The sequence below is a fragment of the Drosophila mauritiana genome, unplaced genomic scaffold (genome assembly GCF_004382145.1).
Source record: "Drosophila mauritiana strain mau12 unplaced genomic scaffold, ASM438214v1 Y_24, whole genome shotgun sequence".
Taxonomy (NCBI): domain Eukaryota; kingdom Metazoa; phylum Arthropoda; class Insecta; order Diptera; family Drosophilidae; genus Drosophila; species Drosophila mauritiana.
In genome coordinates, this window is record NW_022881570.1 from 212,353 (window position 1) to 234,171 (window position 21,819).

Sequence of the window (21,819 nt, forward strand, 5' to 3'; positions counted from 1 at the left end):
ATTGTCCTTTGCCTCACTAGAATCGCTAAACCATCCCATTTTTTTTTGGTTATTTTCAGTGAAACGTTTTTTTTCTATTTATGAGTTTTTTCTCATTATTATGATATTAATTTATTCTTCTAGAAAATCAAAAATAAAAATGTTTACGTTTAATGAAGATAAGAATTGTTATATTCTGTCATTAAAATATTTTTTTGCAGCTGAATATATATATACTCAGTAGCGGAGACGTGGAAATATTAGTTGTTAATAAATGTGGTTGGCTCACATATTTGTTTACAATATAAAAAAAAAATACTCCAACCGCATTGTTAGTAAAAAGCCTAACAGATATTAGTGTTTTCAAGCAGCGGTTTCCCGCATCGGCTTGGGTTTAGAAATTAAAATTAAGGCAAATTGGGGCATTGGCATTTATTTATGCAGCCCGTTTGCGTTGTTTCGCACCTTGCGAAATCTTGCTTTCGATGTCCTCAAGACGCTCTTTGTAGCGTTGTCGGGATGCCTCGTCCTTAGCCAGTTGGGTCATCTCCTTGACCAGTCGGCGTTGTTTAAGTAGTTTTATCCTTTTTCCGGAGCGTTTGTGCTCCCTTGGTTTTTTCCTTTCCTGCCTTGCCCGGTACTCAGCTATTTTGCTGCAGAGCTTCTTCCAACGTTGGCAAGTCCCTTTGTGTCGTGGGCTGCGCGTTTGAGAATTGTGGCTCTTCCGCCATCAATTATTATGTTTTATGTTGTCATGTTTATTTATCAATTTATTTAGTTTATAGTCGAATCAGTCGACTGTAATTATTAACACTTTAAACACTGTGTCCTTCAATTGTCCTGCAAATGTCCTGTCACGGTCGCCATATGGAATGGTGCTATTTGCAGGGGTGCTATTTTATATGTTTAATAAAAGAAGAGCTTAGCTTCTGCTCTGTTCGAGGTTCTTTATTTGAATAATCAAAGTGTGCTGAAGTTGGGTTCAGCTAACCCGCACATACATTGCTTATATCTATGTATTCTTACTTATATTTATACATATACATATGTATGCAGAAGGCATTGACCACTTGAGCTGCAAAGTGCATGCTCAGCATTCCCACGCTCCGCGATCGGCTTATGTATAAGCGTTAGATCGTATTACTGGGGCGCTGGAGTGCTTACGTAGTTTTTGGTGGTCTTTTTTGTATATCTGTATATTTATATTTATTATGACAAAGTGTCACAATGTATTGACGCTAAGTTATACCCAATCATTTATTGTATTTTTAGGGTAGATTAGTCCAATATGCTACACCTCCCTTTTTAAAGAAATGACGTAATATACCATATGTAGTCATTTAGTTATCAATATTAATATTGTGTTTAGAAAGGAAAAATTTTTTTTTTTTAAATGATATTGATTTTTCTTATTAATTATTAGCAATGTTTTGTCTCAAAGCATTTTTGTATAATGACAGAATAATACAAAAAATGTATGTTGAATTACGATATTTTTGGATTTATGTTTAACTTTCTTAGAAGGAAAAATAATTAAATTTTTTTTTTCTTTTTTTTTTTTTTATTTATTTTTTTTTGTTTTGAGGTTGATCAGACCTTTTCTTAAGTGAAATGAAACGTTTCATTGATTATATATTTTTAGTCTATCCTTATGTACTTTTTGCTTCTTTTGTTTTGTATCTCTAATTACTATGTTATCTCTGTCTTCTATGGTTTCTACAGTATAAGGGCCTAGATATACTGGATCTAACTTATGACCCGATTCTTTCCTTAGTATAACTTTATCTCCTATTTTTAATTGAAAATCTGAAGTTTTCTTATCATAAAGTTGTTTTCTATAAGACTTAGCTTTTTCTAACAAAAGTCTAGCTCTTTTATATGCTATTTCTAATCTAAATTTTATTTCCTTTGAGTAATCTTCTATATTATACAGTGGTTCTATTCTATCTGTTTTATTAAAATTTGCGAACTGCCTTGGTAATCTTTCAAAGACTAGTTCATATGGACAGTAATTATGCATGACTGATGGTGTTGTGTTGAAACAATATGTAAAGTATTGTATCCAAACGTCCCAATCAGTTTTATCTGCAGAGATGTATGAACGAATGTATTCATTGAATGTTCTATGACTTCGTTCGATTGTCCCTAAAGTCTGGTGGTGATATGCAGTGGATGTAAGATTTTCAATCTTCATATATTTACACATATCTTGAATTACATTGTTTTTATACTCGGTACCCATGTCCGAAATGAACGTCTTCATTGGACCGTACTTTAGTATAAAATTTTCGAATATAGCTTTTGCGACAGTATTTGCGCTCTTATTCGCAACAGGTATGGTTACTAGATACTTCGTCAAATCACATATTAGTGTGACGATGTATTCGTTGCCATATTCTGATTTCGGTAGTGGACCAACTGTGTCCACTATCACTATATCAAAAGCATTTGTTGGGGTTTCTGTGTGAGTCATTGGGGTCTTTGTATGTGTCGTTGTTTTTGACATTTGGCATTTATGACATCTACGTATGTACTCTTTTATATGACGAGTCATATTTTTCCAATAATAGTGTCTTTTTATTTTCGCTAGCGTTCTTGTAATGCCTGTATGACCTCCTTGAATTGGATCGTCATGATATGTAGACAGTATCGATTGTATCTCTTTTTCAGTTTTTATAATGGTCACCGGCTGGAGTAGCGCTACTCTTAATGATTTCAATTTTATATTGCCCATATTTTTGAAATTATCTATTGAAATGGTTTCAAAGATTTTTTCACTCGGTGCCAATTTGCGTTGGCTGATTTTTAGTATACTAACCTAAATCAAAAATTCCATTGGTATATAAATCGTCAACATCAATTCTTGCAATAACTTTATTTCCTCGTTTTAGTAAACAAATAGATTCAGTTATTCGCAAGGTCACTACTTTTCGTACTTCATCATTTGTTATGACTTCGTGTACGTTGGGCTTAGATACATTTTGGATACTTTGCCTAGGCAATAGTTCCTTATTTGTTACTGTACAGTTTTCTTGTCTACTTTGTTGCCTGGTAGTGACTTTCAGGACTTTATGTTGCATGTCTTTGAGTTCCTTTATATTTATACGTGAGAGTGCGTCTGCTACAAAATTATCTTTCCCCCTTAGGTATTCTACTGTGAAGTCGTATTCTTCAAGCTCTAGCCGCATGCGAGTTAATTTTGAACTGGGATTAGTCATAGAAAATAGGTACGTTAATGGTCTGTGGTCCGTTTTAATGGTGAAATGTTTGCCATAAATGTATGGTCTAAAATGGGTAATTGCCCAATGAATTGCCGCTAGCTCTTGTTCCGTTGTACTCTTATTGCTTTCTCCTTTTGTAAATGAACGTGATGCATAAGCTATTGGGAGCTGAATCCCGTTACGGTTCTGAGTTAGAACCGCTCCGCAAGCTTGTTTACTAGCATCCATTATAATGCAAAATTCTTTGCGAAAATCAGGATATTGTAATAGTGTGGGGTGCATAAGATTTTCTTTAAGGTATTCGAATGCGTTCTGGCATTCGCTTGACCAATCAAAAGGGACATTCTTTTTACATAATCTAGTTATGTGCCGTGAATAGTCGGCGAAGTTCCTTATAAATCGACGATAATAGTTGCAGAATGCTACAAATCGTCTTGCACTGTCCGCATCATGAGGGACAGGATAATTTTTGATGACGTCATATTTCTTGTCATCTGGCAATACTCCTTTGTCTGTGCATTTGTGACCTAGGAATGTCACTTCGTGCATGAAAAATGAACATTTTTCTGGATGCAACTTTAGGTTATATTTCCTACATACATTAAAAACGTCAGTTAAGTTTTTAATCATGTGTTTTTCGGAACATCCTATCACCATTAAGTCATCCATGTAAAGGAATGCCGGAGAGGGTTTTAATCCCGAGAATGATATAGTCATCATCCTCTGAAATGAATTTGGTGCTATTTTAAGACCAAATGGTAATCGCGTGAAGCGATATGAGCCATTGCTCGTTGAAAAAGATGTTATATTCCTAGAGTTTTCCTCAAGTTCTATTTGGTGGAAACCTGACATCAAGTCAAGGCATGAAAAGTATTTAGCTCGACCTAGTTGATCTAAAATGTCATCAATTCTAGGGAGTGAAAATTTGTCAGAAAGAAGTTTTTTGTTTATTTGACGATAGTCAATTACTAATGGCCATTTTTTCTCTTGTGAATTTGGTAATGATTTTTTTGGAACTAGCAAGAGTGGGCTGTTATACTCAGATACAGACGGTTCGACGATTTTGTCGCTTATTAATTTCCCTACTTGTTTTTGATATAAATGGGTTCATCATCTTTAAGTCTTAATGTTTGTTTATAAAAATTATTTGTTGATATTGGTTCGGTTTCCAGTCCGAACACATCACTATACTGTGTGCATAATTCTGTCAATTGATTTTTAAATTGGTCTGAAAAATTTTTCTTTAGTTTTGAAAGTATTTGTTCGTTTCTATTTCCAGTGTCGGTATTATGAATGTCATAATCTTTTAGATTTTCATATTGTATTTTATTTACTTTGACCACTTGGTCGAAATTAGTTGTATTTAGAAATCGAACGTATACATGTTTGGATGCTGCTATTGTATTTGCAACATAAATCCCATTGTGTATTTCTTGATTAGGAACAAATATGAAATCATTTACAACATTAATGTCTATTTTCCGAATAACTTGTGATCTGGCTGGCAGAAGAACTGTATTGTTGCCAGCGCTATATGTTATCGGAACATATATTGGATAATTTAAATTTTGGGGTCTAATTATAAACCCGTCTTCACTTGGAATTATATATATGGTATTGCATGGTATTGCAAAATTTGGGTTTACCAAATGAAATTCATGTGGAATAATATATTTTGTTGATTGGAGTTCTATTAAGGTTGTTCCTTGAGACTTTATCACACCTTGGCCTATGCCTTCGATGTTTATTATTTTTTCATTTTGAATTATGAAGTTATCAGAATTTACTTTCAAAAGTGAGATTTCTGCACCAGTATTTATGAGAAATGTTAGTTTATTTTCAGTTGAATGATTATAGAAGGTTACGAATATATTAAGACTATAATTGATGGAATGAACTTTTACATTTATTGGTTGTTTCCTAAAGGGTTCTGTTAGTTTTCCGACGTATTTTGCGCGATTCTCACACTGCTATTATTATTATTACCATGGTTGTAGTTTCCGCGGCCTCTCCCTTGGTTTTGGCCTCGCCTACCTCCACGGTTATTATAGTTATTATTATTGTTGTTATTGCTGCCTCGGTTGTAATTGTTGTGGTAGTTATTTCTTCCACGATTATAACCCCGGGCGCCTCTATTATATTTATTTGCACCTTGTCGATAATAGAGTACAGTGTTACTTTGACCTGTTATCTCTGTGCAACTGTTTACAAATTTGGAGATGGCATCATTCATGTTTGTGAATGTGCCTGCTTGCATGATAAGTTTTACCTTATCAATGGAGCAATTCTGTGTCATTGCTTTTACAGCTGTTGTAGTGCTGTATTTATTCGCTAAGGATTGGCTGAGACCTTCACTGATATAGGCACCTTCAAGGGCCTTTGTCAGTTTCTCCACCTCTTGGGTGTATTGGCTAGCCGTTTTATTTCTCTGTTGTAGATTCAGAAGCTTGGCAGATATCACTTCTACCGATTCTCCTTTTACTGCACTTGACAGTTGGGTAATGATTGCAGCAATCGTCTGCTCATTACTTATAAGGTTTCTTACATGGCCTTTAAGTTTAGTTTTTATTAGGCTTATTGATGTCCTTTCATGTGTGCTCTTTAAGCTATCTAGTAGACCTAGAGCATCCAAAAAACTTTGTAGATTTTCTGGTTTACCATCAAACTCTGGTATCAGAGATGTGGCTAGCCTGATAAATTCTATCACTGTCTGTGCCATTTCAGAAATTGTTTTTGGTTCAAATTTAAATTCAATTCGGTCGCTTCCTTCTAGCGTTTCAATGTCACTATCGGACTCAGCGCCGCTTGATTGAACAGATTCGTCTAGTTCTTTGAACTGGTCTGTGTTGAATTCAACCAATTGACTTAGACTTTCTGGTACATCTAGCAGAATATGCCTTCTTTTTCTGATGTTATTTAATCTTGTGTTTAGGGATTTTATAACCCATAAACATTTGTTATTATGTTCAGATGTGAGCCTATTTGCATATTTATTTACTAATGTAACTATATTATTATATTCTCCTACTAATATCTCTATATGATTTTTCAAAGTTTCGGATTTTATTACTGCGTCTCTATTGATACATTTATAAGACTTATCGAACCTGAAGCGAAATTCATCTATTCGTATCGCTATTTCGCTCCATTCCATTCTTGTCGGTAAAAAAAAGTTTTTATTAAGCTTTCTTCTAATCCATATTATTTTTTAAATCTGGTCTAAACGATTTTCCCTATTTATATAACGTCTTTTGATGATCTTGTTATGCTTAACATAAATTGTAAGCAGAAATTGTAAAAGTAGTACTATTGTAATGATCAGCAATAAGATCCACAACGCATTTATATCGTCTGTGTGATCTATAATTTTTACGTTATTAACTACGTTGGCAGTATTGTCCTTTGCCTCACTAGAATCGCTAAACCATCCCATTTTTTTTTGGTTATTTTCAGTGAAACGTTTTTTTTCTATTTATGAGTTTTTTCTCATTATTATGATATTAATTTATTCTTCTAGAAAATCAAAAATAAAAATGTTTACGTTTAATGAAGATAAGAATTGTTATATTCTGTCATTAAAAAATTTTTTTGCAGCTGAATATATATATACTCAGTAGCGGAGACGTGGAAATATTAGTTGTTAATAAATGTGGTTGGCTCACATATTTGTTTACAATATAAAAAAAAAATACTCCAACCGCATTGTTAGTAAAAAGCCTAACAGATATTAGTGTTTTCAAGCAGCGGTTTCCCGCATCGGCTTGGGTTTAGAAATTAAAATTAAGGCAAATTGGGGCATTGGCATTTATTTATGCAGCCCGTTTGCGTTGTTTCGCACCTTGCGAAATCTTGCTTTCGATGTCCTCAAGACGCTCTTTGTAGCGTTGTCGGGATGCCTCGTCCTTAGCCAGTTGGGTCATCTCCTTGACCAGTCGGCGTTGTTTAAGTAGTTTTATCCTTTTTCCGGAGCGTTTGTGCTCCCTTGGTTTTTTCCTTTCCTGCCTTGCCCGGTACTCAGCTATTTTGCTGCAGAGCTTCTTCCAACGTTGGCAAGTCCCTTTGTGTCGTGGGCTGCGCGTTTGAGAATTGTGGCTCTTCCGCCATCAATTATTATGTTTTATGTTGTCATGTTTATTTATCAATTTATTTAGTTTATAGTCGAATCAGTCGACTGTAATTATTAACACTTTAAACACTGTGTCCTTCAATTGTCCTGCAAATGTCCTGTCACGGTCGCCATATGGAATGGTGCTATTTGCAGGGGTGCTATTTTATATGTTTAATAAAAGAAGAGCTTAGCTTCTGCTCTGTTCGAGGTTCTTTATTTGAATAATCAAAGTGTGCTGAAGTTGGGTTCAGCTAACCCGCACATACATTGCTTATATCTATGTATTCTTACTTATATTTATACATATACATATGTATGCAGAAGGCATTGACCACTTGAGCTGCAAAGTGCATGCTCAGCATTCCCACGCTCCGCGATCGGCTTATGTATAAGCGTTAGATCGTATTACTGGGGCGCTGGAGTGCTTACGTAGTTTTTGGTGGTCTTTTTTGTATATCTGTATATTTATATTTATTATGACAAAGTGTCACAATGTATTGACGCTAAGTTATACATAATCATTTATTGTATTTTTAGGGTAGATTAGTCCAATATGCTACACTAGCTCATGGGAATGGGTGTGGTGGTCTTGCTTGTACAGATCTCTTTTCGTTACAGACAATAATTAATAAGATCAAGAAATTGAGCGTGCTTGCAACAACAACAAAATGAAGGAGCTAGAATTCAAAATCGGAGGAAGCAAATTAATACTTTCGGAAGCGGACAGTTCTAGAATGGGAGGAAAGTTTGAGAATTTTTCGCCTGCGAAGCACAGGTGGAATCGTGTTCGCGCATTGCCCTACCCTACTTAAACCACTTTCCTTAAGAGCATAGCTCTAGTGGTCCCTTCAGTGCCCTACGTCCGCCGAATCAGTATTTAGTTTTCTAGAAATTCATATTTTCAATATCAACTTAATAATTAATAACAATATTTATCTCTAAAAATACGTACATACTAAAGAAACCGAGTAAATATAAAAAAAATACAGACTAGTGTGACTCAACGGAATCTATCGCAAGGTTTTTCTCTCAGTTGCGAGATCAGAAACTGTAGTTTTAATTATATATACGAGATTATTATAATAAAAAGTTATAGTTACTAGTGGCTAAATATATTTTTAGGAAGGAACATGACTTTCATTTAATTTTAAATTTAATTCTTCAATGATTTTTTTTGTTCTCCATAGTCTTGTTCTGTGAATTATTATTTTTATTTATTTTTTCTGAGTTTTCTTTTCTCTTTTTTTTTCTTTCTTTTTCTCTTTATATTTCAAATGGCTGCTCGCGCCACTCCATTATTATCATTTGTCTATCTGCAGTGTGTATACCATATACGATGACCTCTAGCAAAATTTATTCGGTTTACTACCGAATATTTCCAATAAAAATAAAGTTTTTCATTGAGACTCACTCAACTTTTCACTCCTCGGCGAAAGATCGATCTCCCGGCGCAGATGAGCTGAAACGAAAAGGTGGCTTCTTCCACTAACACTATAAAGAGGCATAATTTTGGATTACACGACTGCGATCGAACTTTTATAAATCTCTACTCTAAAATTCAAATGAGCACTTTCCGAAAAGGGAAAAATTTAATTCGCTTAGGTTAGATCACTTACTATATAAAAATTTTAATCACTAATAAGAATTCAATTTAAATCCAAGAAAATTATTAAACAGCATGACCGAGTTTCTTACTCGAGTACATATTTTTATAGCTTAACGTTAATCTTAAACTACAAGAAAAAAATTTCGATTTCTGACACTCTAGGTTCAGGAGGGCGATCCGGTTGGATTAATAATCTCTAGTAAGGTTAGGTCTGCCTTTCAGCATTTTCCGCATAATTTGAAATCCTGATCGCTTTGATTTTGATTTAATTTAATTTTTGGGCATTCTGGACTGCCAATCAAGCGAAACAAAAATTTTCCATTAACTCTAACCTCACTTTAAGCACTACTTAGGCTGCATCGAAATTAGTTTGAATATCCCTCCTGGTGGCCCCGGCTTAGGGCGATCGCTGTCCTGCTGCTGCGGCTGGTCCTTCGCTCCGGCTTGCTGGAAAGGCGCTCCACTTCTTGGCCTGGCGCAGTTGCCGTCTTCTTCTTCTTCTTCAAAAAAAAATGGCGAGCAAAAATAGAATAAACTTATACGTAAAAATATCAACGATAAGGTGCGAAAAGATAATAAAACTGAACTCTTGGCTTGATGTTCTCTTTTCGTAGGGCTGTCTATTATTTTGGCTCAAAATTCTCACGAAGGCATAGAAGGAGTTTCGTTAAAAAAAAGATTTTCCATGTTAGACTAAATTTCAACACCACCAGTAGGTGTAACAGTGAAGTCCTGGATCGTGCCTTTTCCTTGGCACGAATATTCCACCCTATAGGAAACTTTATCTTATTTAAACGAATATTAAAAAGGAGGAAAATCATCAACTATATGAGGATCTTGCATTTCTCTTGAGTAACGCGAAGATTTTCCGTCATGTTACGTTCATGATCTTTTTTTTTAGAATAGCGTTTAGTTAGCTCAATGAAGCAGATAAAACCGGGACAGAAACCTAACCGAAGTTACTGTTACTCTGTTTTCCTCAGCAAAATCCACATTTCCTTTTGCTACACTTAGGAAAATTTTTGGGATCAGTGTTAGTTATGGCCAGTCAGCAATATTAGTATTGACTTGACGTGTACTCCACAAACAATTCTAAACACAAACATTTTTGGAAAAGAGACAGAAAATGTAAAGAAAGGATTGAAGATATTAATTCGCGAGTCTTAATGAATTTAAAAAAAAAACTCACTAAGGCCCCACACGTTGGGCGCCACTTTATCTTATTTATTATTATGATTAACTAAACTGTAACGTGTAACGAATTAAAATGGTGAAAGACTGGAGTACCTGTACTTGCGGGCGCACGCTTTAGAGGCCGGCTCTAGCTCATGGCAATGGGTGTGGTGGTCTTGCTTGTACAGATCTCTTTTCGTTACAGACAATAATTAATAAGATCAAGAAATTGAGCGTGCTTGCAACAACAACAAAATGAAGGAGCTAGAATTCAAAATCGGAGGAAGCAAATTAATACTTTCGGAAGCGGACAGTTCTAGAATGGGAGGAAAGTTTGAGAATTTTTCGCCTGCGAAGCACAGGTGGAATCGTGTTCGCGCATTGCCCTACCCTACCTTAGACCACTTTCCTTAAGAGCATAGCTCTAGTGGTCCCTTCAGTGCCCTACGTCCGCCGAGTCAGTATTTAGTTTTCTAGAAATTCATATTTTCAATATCAACTTAATAATTAATAACAATATTTATCTCTAAAAATACGTACATACTAAAGAAACCGAGTAAATATAAAAAAAATACAGACTAGTGTGACTCAACGGAATCTATCGCAAGGTTTTTCTCTCAGTTGCGAGATCAGAAACTGTAGTTTTAATTCTATATACGAGATTATTATAATAAAAAGTTATAGTTACTAGTGGCTAAATATATTTTTAGGAAGGAACATGACTTTCATTTAATTTTAAATTTAATTCTTCAATGATTTTTTTTGTTCTCCATAGTCTTGTTCTGTGAATTATTATTTTTATTTATTTTTTCTGAGTTTTCTTTTCTCTTTTTTTTTCTTTCTTTTTCTCTTTATATTTCAAATGGCTGCTCGCGCCACTCCATTATTATCATTTGTCTATCTGCAGTGTGTATACCATATACGATGACCTCTAGCAAAATTTATTCGGTTTACTACCGAATATTTCCAATAAAAATAAAGTTTTTCAATGAGACTCACTCAACTTTTCACTCATCGGCGAAAGATCGATCTCCCGGCGCAGATGAGCTGAAACGAAAAGGTGGCTTCTTCCACTAACACTATAAAGAGGCATAATTTTGGATTACACGACTGCGATCAAACTTTTATAAATCTCTACTCTAAAATTCAAATGAGCACTTTCCGAAAAGGGAAAAATTTAATTCGCTTAGGTTAGATCACTTACTATATAAAAATTTTAATCACTAATAAGAATTCAATTTAAATCCAAGAAAATTATTAAACAGCATGACCGAGTTTCTTACTCGAGTACATATTTTTATAGCTTAACGTTAATCTTAAACTACAAGAAAACAATTTCGATTTCTGACACTCTAGGTTCAGGAGGGCGATCCGGTTGGATTAATAATCTCTAGTAAGGTTAGGTCTGCCTTTCAGCATTTTCCGCATAATTTGAAATCCTGATCGCTTTGACTTTGATTTAATTTAATTTTTGGCATTCTGGACTGCCAATCAAGCGAAACAAAAATTTTCCATTCACTCTAACCTCACTTTAAGCACTACTTAGGCTGCATCGAAATTAGTTTGAATATCCCTCCTGGTGGCCCCGGCTTAGGGCGATCGCTGTCCTGCTGCTGCGGCTGGTCCTTCGCTCCGCCTTGCTGGAGGCGCTCCACTTCTTGGCCTGGCGCAGTTGCCGTCTCTCCTTCTGCCCGCCGGTGGCGACTCCGTAAAACCGGGGGACCCGGGCAGTGATGTGAACGTATAAGATGCCCAGCGAAAACCCTCCGGGCTTCAATTTCGGCTTCAAACTACAGTTCACCAATATTTCGAAATTCACTAACCTGCAATTTGACCTAGTCGAAGCTAGGATTTGGCGGCAAGGCGGCAGTGAGATGGCCGTGACAAACGCCGATCTCTTCGGCTGAATATCGCTGGGAAACACACGCCGGACTTATTTCGCGCACCACTATAGGCGAAGGAACGCCGTATTTTCGATATTTCGCGCGACAAAAAATCCCGTATGACCGCAAGTTAAAATTTTTCGACGCACTTTTGCAACTTGACGCGTTGATTGTACAGATCGAAAAGAAGAAAACCGGAAACATTAGTCGAGGCGTAGGCCATCGGCGGAAACCACGATCAGCTGAACAACACTTTTTCTCCGATAACCGAAATATCCCAAACTTATCGGGTGCAGCTAAATAGGGTTGCATCCAGTCTGGTATATTCTAGCTACTTCTTGCTACATCTAGTAAGACCTCACTTTAGTGTGTCACAGCTGACCGCCCTATCGATTATTCATCGAGATTATTCTCACCTACTGCTTCAGTCGCCACTACACTGCCGTCCTTGGCCATGACGATCTCCACTTCAAACATTCGCATGGGGCCACCTGTAGCCGGATTCGTCATAATTCTGACGAAGCGCGCATGGAATCCGAGCTTTAGCAGCTCCTGGACTAACCACGAGCATGGAGTGGGAGTGGTGGAGATGTGTAATAACTACTCGAAAACGCCTCTCGGACTTGGGCTGGTTGGTGAATAGTACAGTTAAGCGATGACGTGGTATCCAGCGATGAGACTATTATTGATGGCGGCGAGGAAGAGCAGTTACCATCGTCCGATGAGATGGATAACACCGATGCCCATCCTCCGCTTTGGTTCACGTTCTGGCCGTCCATAAGTTGTTGTTGTTGCTGCTGGCTTCACTGTTTGCTACTGTTGCGCGAGCGCCTCTGTCGGTTTTATAATATCAACTGACTTGCAGCCCGCACGTATGCGGACTTCTTCGATAGCTCAAAAGCATGGCGGATGATCGATATGCTAGCAATTTTCCCGCCAGCCTTTTTGGCGGGCTTATCGGCTAGTATCTTTTTTCTCCGCCAGCTGACTAACGGGCAAAAATACTAGAATTGTTCAAGTTACTATTTTTGGGATTATAGTATTTTTCCCGCCAGTTACTCGCGTTTGTCAGTGTCAATGGCATTTCGGGAAACTGGTCTCTCCTCTCCCAAGCGAAAACGAAGCAGAAAACTCGCGTGTTGTTTCTTATTGTAATAATTGTGCTTACTGTTCCTGCGCATTGCCTATAGTAATCATGTTTCTGCTTTCAGTGGTGCTGGTAACGTCGTTGCTGCGGAGATGCCGGTATGCAGCAAGCATTGGCCAGCCTGGCCCGTCAACTTTGGTGCACGCATAACCTTTTGTGAAGGGAAGGAAAAACATGCGCCGCAGTCCGCGTCGTCAATAGAAAAGGCTTAGGTTTGTCTGTGTGTTGGCGTGAGTATAAGCTGACTGATATATAGGACAACCATTTCTGCTCTCCCTCGTGTGAAGTTAAACATTCAGATTATTCATTGGGACTTGTTGACCGAGGATCCGATATTCTTGGGCGAGGACTCGGGCGATTCGAGCTTCATCAAGGCCGTCTCGTAAAAACCGGAAGCCAAATAGACTGCAAATGCAAGCGCTCTGTGTAGAAAAGAACCAGGACTAAATTCGGAGAATTACTTACCGGTGGACGTCCAGGGACGGCTGGGGTCTCAAGTTCGGCCGCTGCGCGAAGAAGTTGTGCGAGAAGCTGGTCCCGAACATTGCTCCGTCTAGCTGTGCATCGGATCGCAGCTCGTAAAAGTCGTAACAGCGAGGGCAGAAGATTTTCACGTTGGACTTGCCACACACGTCGCTGGGGCCCACAGAAAGGGTTTTCTGCCTACAGGAGAGCTTTGGACACACTTCGAAGTCCCCTCTCTCATACTTTTGGCGCATATCATCCACGCCTCTCTCCGACATGATGTATCGGGCGGGGATCATGCCGTACCACTTCTCCTCATCGCCGAAGACAAAGTCCAAGGAACTGTCGAGCACCGGATTCAGGATCACTTGCAGTGTCTCGGTGAAGTACTCCAGGCCCATCTGGTTGAACGTCTCCTGAATGTAGTCGATGGGCACGCGGCAGAGGAACTCGTTGCCCTTGATCCCGAGGAACAAACTGATCCAGCTGCTGTTGTTGTTGTTCTGGCTACAAGATTTTACTGTGATTTGCTATTTTTTCCATAGGAAAAACCTAGTTACTCACGGGCTCGACATGTTGCCAGTTCACTCGTATGAAAAATAATAAAAAGTACAGTGCTTGACCTACTCAGGATTGCTAAGCTGTACGGCAGACGAAGGGTATTATTGCGTGGAGGGGGGCCTTGTCGTCTATAAATGTTATTTGTTGCGTCTTTAATTGTCCGTATGTTGTTTATGTCAATGTTGTTTGCCGCCAGAAACCGCCTTGTATGCACTAATATGCTCTCCAGAGCAGTTGACGCAAGTGGCAGGGGTGGATTTAGCTTGGTGCAGCAGGATGACAGATGATCGCCAGTGCATTTCATGCATCTTGGCGGCCTCATGCATAAATTTTTGGCGTGCCTGAAGCCTTGGCATCTGTAGCTCTGGACCGGCTCCCGTGTCCTTTCAATATCCGCCCATTGCCCACCTTTTGTTTGAGTGAGATAATTTTGTCATGACTGCCTTCCTTGGCCATGACGATCTCCACTTCAAACATTCGCATGGGGCCACCTGTAGCCGGATTCGTGGAATCCGAGCTTTAGCAGCTCCTGGACTATCCACGAGCATGGAGTGGGAGTGGTGGAGATGTGTGATAACTACTCGAAAACGCCTCTCGGACTTGGGCTGGTTGGTGAATAGTACAGTTAAGCGATGACGTGGTATCCAGCGATGAGACTATTATTGATGGCGGCGAGGGTGAGCAGTTACCATCGTCCGATGAGATGGATAACACCGATGCCCATCCTCCGCTTTGCTGGCTTCACTTTTTGCTACTGTTGTGCGAGCGCCTCTGTCGGTTTTATAATCTCACAATATCACGAAAAAATTTCAAAAATGAATTTATATTAGAATATTTGTTATTAGAGTATTCAGCTTGCGACGTGTGAAAAATTAATCTTGCAACAAACTGTTTTCATATTTTTATTTATTTTTATTTTCTAAATTTTTATTACTTAAATTTTTAATACTTTGGAAAACTAAAGGCACCATCTGATCTTTTTTTAATATGTGTAAAATACGCATTTGAAATATTTTTAAAAATAATAAAAAACAAATGTGTATAAAAAAATTTAATTAATTTAAATAAATTAATAAAATTTAAAAAATTAATTTTAATTTTAAATAATAAAAAATTTAAAATGTAAATAATGAATATTATATTTACATAAATATTACACAATTAATTATCGTCATAAATATAAATATGTAAAGGGCAGCTAATTCGAGCGGCGATCTTAACGTACGAATTTGAAAAACTTTAAAATTATAATAGTCAGGGCGTGAAATATTAATTTTATTTGTTTATATCATATTGCCAAAACTCCATATATGTACATTCGTTTCTTCGATCGCAATTGATTTCGACCCGAAAATCGTCGTCCAGCACAAGTACGCACACATACACACGTTCTCGTCTATTGTTTTTACTCACACGAGCAAGCGAATTCTATTTTTAGATTTCTTACGCTCTCAGCGTAAGCGAGCGGACAGAGAGCAATTTTGGCCGTCACTCTCTTAGCTTGTCGACTTTCTTAGCTAGGTTTGTGGTGGGGTCGTCCGCGAAGCTTTTTTGTAAATATGTCAGTTTTATAATCTCATAATATCACGAAAAAATTTCAAAAATGAATTTATATTAGAATATTTGTCATTAGAGTATTCAGCTTGCGACGTGTGAAAAATTAATAAGGCAATGATTGCTGAGTGCTTGTGTCCGCACTTCGTGCCTCAAGATATGACTCTTGCAACAAACTGTTTTCATATTTTTATTTATTTTTATTTTCTAAATTTTGATTACTTAAATTTTTAATACTTTGGAAAACTAAAGGCACCATCTGATCTTTTTTAAATATTTGTAAAATACGCATTTGAAATATTTTTAAAAATAATAAAAAACAAATGTGTATAAAAAATTTAATAAAAATTAAATTAAATTAAATTAATTTTAATTTTAATTTTAAATTTAAATTTAAATTTAATAAAATTTATGCTCAACAGCATTAAGTGCACAAATAAAAGTAGTGCTTTCTCATTCTCATTCTCACTTCTTCGATAGCTCAAAGGCACGGCGGATGATCGATATGCTAGCAATTTTCCCGCCAGCCTTTTTGGCGGGCTTATCGGCTAGTATAATTTTTCTCCGCCAGCTGACTATCTGGCAAAAATACTAGAATTGTTCAAGTTATTATTTTTCGGATTCTAGTATTTTTCCCACCCGTTACTCGCGTTTGTCAGTGTCAATGGCATTTCGGGAAACTGGTCTCTCCTCACCCAAGCGAAAACGAAGCAGAAAACTCGCGTGTTATTTCTTATTGTAATAATTGTGCTTACTGTTCCTGCGCATTGCCTATAGTAATCCTGTTTCTGCTTTCAGTGGTGCTATTTCTTATTGTAATAATTGTGCTTACTGTTCCTGCGCATTGCCTATAGTAATCCTGTTTCTGCTTTCAGTGGTGCTGGTAACGTCGTTGCTGCGGAGATGCCGGTATGCAGCAAGCATTGGCCAGCCTGGCCCGTCAACTTTGGTGCACGCATAACCTTTTGTGAAGGGAAGGAAAAACATGCGCCGCAGTCTGCGTCGTCAATAAAAAAGGCTTAGGTTTGTCTGTGTGTTGGCTTGAGTATAAGCTGACTGATATATAGGACAACCATTTCTGCTCTCCCTCGTGTGGAGTTAAACATTCAGATTATTCATTGGGACTTGTTGACCGAGGATCCGATATTCTTGGGCGGGGACTCGGGCGATTCGAGCTTCATCAAGGCCGTCTCATAAAAACCGGAAGCCAAATAGACTGCAAATGCAAGCGCTTTGTGTAGAAAAGAACCAGGACTAAATTCGGAGAATTAACTACCGGTGGACGTCCAGGGGCGGCTGGGGTCTCAAGTTCGGCCGCTGCGCGAAGAAGTTGTGCGAGAAGCTGGTCCCGAACATTGCTCCGTCTAGCTGTGCATCGGATCGCAGCTCGTAAAAGTCGTAACAGCGAGGGCAGAAGATTTTCACGTTGGACTTGCCACACACGTCGCTGGGGCCCACAGAAAGGGTTTTCTGCCTACAGGAGAGCTTTGGACACACTTCGAAGTCCCCTCTCTCATACTTTTGGCGCATATCATCCACGCCTCTCTCCGACATGATGTATCGGGCGGGGATCATGCCGTACCACTTCTCCTCATCGCCGAAGACAAAGTCCAAGGAACTGTCGAGCACCGGATTCAGGATCACTTGCAGTGTCTCGGTGAAGTACTCCAGGCCCATCTGGTTGAACGTCTCCTGAATGTAGTCGATGGGCACGCGGCAGAGGAACTCGTTGCCCTTGATCCCGAGGAACAAACTGATCCAGCTGCTGTTGTTGTTGTTCTGGCTACAAGATTTTACTGTGATTTGCTATTTTTTCCATAGGAAAAACCTAGTTACTCACGGGCTCGACATGTTGCCAGTTCACTCGTATGAAAAATAATAAAAAGTACAGTGCTTGACCTACTCAGGATTGCTAAGCTGTACGGCAGACGAAGGGTATTATTGCGTGGAGGGGGGCCTTGTCGTCTATAAATGTTATTTGTTGCGTCTTTAATTGTCCGTATGTTGTTTATGTCAATGTTGTTTGCCGCCAGAAACCGCCTTGTATGCACTAATATGCTCTCCAGAGCAGTTGACGCAAGTGGCAGGGGTGGATTTAGCTTGGTGCAGCAGGATGACAGATGATCGCCAGTGCATTTCATGCATCTTGGCGGCCTCATGCATAAATTTTTGGCGTGCCTGAAGCCTTGGCATCTGTAGCTCTGGACCGGCTCCCGTGTCCTTTCAATATCCGCCCATTGCCCACCTTTTGTTTGAGTGAGATAATTTTGTCATGACTGCCTTCCTTGGCCATGACGATCTCCACTTCAAACATTCGCATGGGGCCACCTGTAGCCGGATTCGTGGAATCCGAGCTTTAGCAGCTCCTGGACTATCCACGAGCATGGAGTGGGAGTGGTGGAGATGTGTGATAACTACTCGAAAACGCCTCTCGGACTTGGGCTGGTTGGTGAATAGTACAGTTAAGCGATGACGTGGTATCCAGCGATGAGACTATTATTGATGGCGGCGAGGGTGAGCAGTTACCATCGTCCGATGAGATGGATAACACCGATGCCCATCCTCCGCTTTGCTGGCTTCACTTTTTGCTACTGTTGTGCGAGCGCCTCTGTCGGTTTTATAATCTCACAATATCACGAAAAAATTTCAAAAATGAATTTATATTAGAATATTTGTTATTAGAGTATTCAGCTTGCGACGTGTGAAAAATTAATCTTGCAACAAACTGTTTTCATATTTTTATTTATTTTTATTTTCTAAATTTTTATTACTTAAATTTTTAATACTTTGGAAAACTAAAGGCACCATCTGATCTTTTTTTAATATGTGTAAAATACGCATTTGAAATATTTTTAAAAATAATAAAAAACAAATGTGTATAAAAAAATTTAATTAATTTAAATAAATTAATAAAATTTAAAAAATTAATTTTAATTTTAAATAATAAAAAATTTAAAATGTAAATAATGAATATTATATTTACATAAATATTACACAATTAATTATCGTCATAAATATAAATATGTAAAGGGCAGCTAATTCGAGCGGCGATCTTAACGTACGAATTTGAAAAACTTTAAAATTATAATAGTCAGGGCGTGAAATATTAATTTTATTTGTTTATATCATATTGCCAAAACTCCATATATGTACATTCGTTTCTTCGATCGCAATTGATTTCGACCCGAAAATCGTCGTCCAGCACAAGTACGCACACATACACACGTTCTCGTCTATTGTTTTTACTCACACGAGCAAGCGAATTCTATTTTTAGATTTCTTACGCTCTCAGCGTAAGCGAGCGGACAGAGAGCAATTTTGGCCGTCACTCTCTTAGCTTGTCGACTTTCTTAGCTAGGTTTGTGGTGGGGTCGTCCGCGAAGCTTTTTTGTAAATATGTCAGTTTTATAATCTCATAATATCACGAAAAAATTTCAAAAATGAATTTATATTAGAATATTTGTCATTAGAGTATTCAGCTTGCGACGTGTGAAAAATTAATAAGGCAATGATTGCTGAGTGCTTGTGTCCGCACTTCGTGCCTCAAGATATGACTCTTGCAACAAACTGTTTTCATATTTTTATTTATTTTTATTTTCTAAATTTTGATTACTTAAATTTTTAATACTTTGGAAAACTAAAGGCACCATCTGATCTTTTTTAAATATTTGTAAAATACGCATTTGAAATATTTTTAAAAATAATAAAAAACAAATGTGTATAAAAAATTTAATAAAAATTAAATTAAATTAAATTAATTTTAATTTTAATTTTAAATTTAAATTTAAATTTAATAAAATTTATGCTCAACAGCATTAAGTGCACAAATAAAAGTAGTGCTTTCTCATTCTCATTCTCACTTCTTCGATAGCTCAAAGGCACGGCGGATGATCGATATGCTAGCAATTTTCCCGCCAGCCTTTTTGGCGGGCTTATCGGCTAGTATAATTTTTCTCCGCCAGCTGACTATCTGGCAAAAATACTAGAATTGTTCAAGTTATTATTTTTCGGATTCTAGTATTTTTCCCACCCGTTACTCGCGTTTGTCAGTGTCAATGGCATTTCGGGAAACTGGTCTCTCCTCACCCAAGCGAAAACGAAGCAGAAAACTCGCGTGTTATTTCTTATTGTAATAATTGTGCTTACTGTTCCTGCGCATTGCCTATAGTAATCCTGTTTCTGCTTTCAGTGGTGCTATTTCTTATTGTAATAATTGTGCTTACTGTTCCTGCGCATTGCCTATAGTAATCCTGTTTCTGCTTTCAGTGGTGCTGGTAACGTCGTTGCTGCGGAGATGCCGGTATGCAGCAAGCATTGGCCAGCCTGGCCCGTCAACTTTGGTGCACGCATAACCTTTTGTGAAGGGAAGGAAAAACATGCGCCGCAGTCTGCGTCGTCAATAAAAAAGGCTTAGGTTTGTCTGTGTGTTGGCTTGAGTATAAGCTGACTGATATATAGGACAACCATTTCTGCTCTCCCTCGTGTGGAGTTAAACTTTCAGATTATTCATTGGGACTTGTTGACCGAGGATCCGATATTCTTGGGCGGGGACTCGGGCGATTCGAGCTTCATCAAGGCCGTCTCATAAAAACCGGAAGCCAAATAGACTGCAAATGCAAGCGCTTTGTGTAGAAAAGAACCAGGACTAAATTCGGAGAATTAACTACCGGTGGACGTCCAGGGGCGGCTGGGGTCTCAAGTTCGGCCGCTGCGCGAAGAAGTTGTGCGAGAAGCTGGTCCCGAACATTGCTCCGTCTAGCTGTGCATCGGATCGCAGCTCGTAAAAGTCGTAACAGCGAGGGCAGAAGATTTTCACGTTGGACTTGCCACACACGTCGCTGGGGCCCACAGAAAGGGTTTTCTGCCTACAGGAGAGCTTTGGACACACTTCGAAGTCCCCTCTCTCATACTTTTGGCGCATATCATCCACGCCTCTCTCCGACATGATGTATCGGGCAGGGATCATGCCGTACCACTTCTCCTCATCGCCGAAGACCCAGTCCAAGGATCTGTCGAACACCGGATTCAGGATTCAGCAGTGTCTCGGTGAAGTACTCCAGGCCCATCTGGTTGAACGTCCCCTGAATGTAGTCGATGGGCACGCGGCAGAGGTACTCGTTGCCCTTGATCCCGAGGAACCAACTGATCCAGCTGCTGTTGTTCTGGCTACAAGATTTTACTGTGATTTGCTATTTTTTCCATAGGAAAAATCTAGTTACTCACGGGCTCGACATGTTGCCAGTTCACTCGTATGAAAAATAATAAAAAGTGTAGTGCGAAATGACAAGGCCTACTATGCCATAATGACATCTATGTATCAGTTGGGCCGCAACCATTAATCGGCCGAGGACTGAATGGCCTTTACAAAAATCTGAAACCTGTCAAAGCGGCAAGCACATTGTTTTTATATTATTTTATAAATAGTATCCAAAGGAAAATGTTTAACATTAAATTCATTAATAAACTTATAACTCAGTTATATTAAATAAAATAAAATTTATTTATTAATATTTTTTCAAATTTTTCTTAGTCTAGTAATGACAAAATATTAGATCTTTCATCAACTATACATAACATTCTGAATTGGGATCATTTCAAAAAATTCTGATCAAAATACCGATTATTTGTTTACAGAAAATGATTTTCATTACATCATTCAAAAATCATTTTCAATCAAATTATTCATTTTTTTCAAAAATTCAATGTATACGATTGTAAATATTTTCGAGCGAAGAGCGCTACAGCGAACAGCTCTTTTCTACGCATACAGTGATAGCAGACAACTGTATGTGTGCACACGTATGCTCATGCATTGTAAATTTGACAAAAAATTCCCTTCAACTTAGAAGTTCGTAGACTTTAAATCTATATTATTTTTGATCAATTGGCACCATGTGAAAAATTCTAGTTTTGCATTGCCTTAACGTTATTCTTATTTAAATAAAATAGTAATAATATAGTATTAAACTTGTGCATTAAATAGTAATAGCCGAATCATAATATCACGAAAAAATTTCAAAAATGAATTTATATTAGAATATTTGTCATTAGAGTATTCAGCTTGCGTGTGAAAAATTAATAAGGCAATGATTGTTGAGTGCTTGTATCCGCACTTCGTGCCT

The 21,819-nt window shown here is 37.9% G+C and overlaps 2 protein-coding genes and 1 pseudogene across 2 annotated transcripts; all 3 read right to left on the reverse strand.

The window, feature by feature from the left end:
- Positions 1-13,578: 13,578 nt before the first annotated feature.
- LOC117150052 (stellate orphon protein at 12D-like) lies at positions 13,579-14,076 on the reverse strand (the record flags this gene model as incomplete). Its single annotated transcript, XM_033316914.1, has 1 exon — positions 13,579-14,076. A coding segment is annotated over one exon (498 nt), but the record flags the coding sequence as incomplete, so codon positions are not given.
- A 2,929-nt stretch (positions 14,077-17,005) lies between these two features.
- LOC117150044 (stellate orphon protein at 12D-like) lies at positions 17,006-17,467 on the reverse strand (the record flags this gene model as incomplete). Its single annotated transcript, XM_033316908.1, has 1 exon — positions 17,006-17,467. A coding segment is annotated over one exon (462 nt), but the record flags the coding sequence as incomplete, so codon positions are not given.
- A 2,929-nt stretch (positions 17,468-20,396) lies between these two features.
- LOC117150043 lies at positions 20,397-20,853 on the reverse strand (annotated as a pseudogene).
- Between the last annotated feature and the right edge of the window lie 966 nt (positions 20,854-21,819).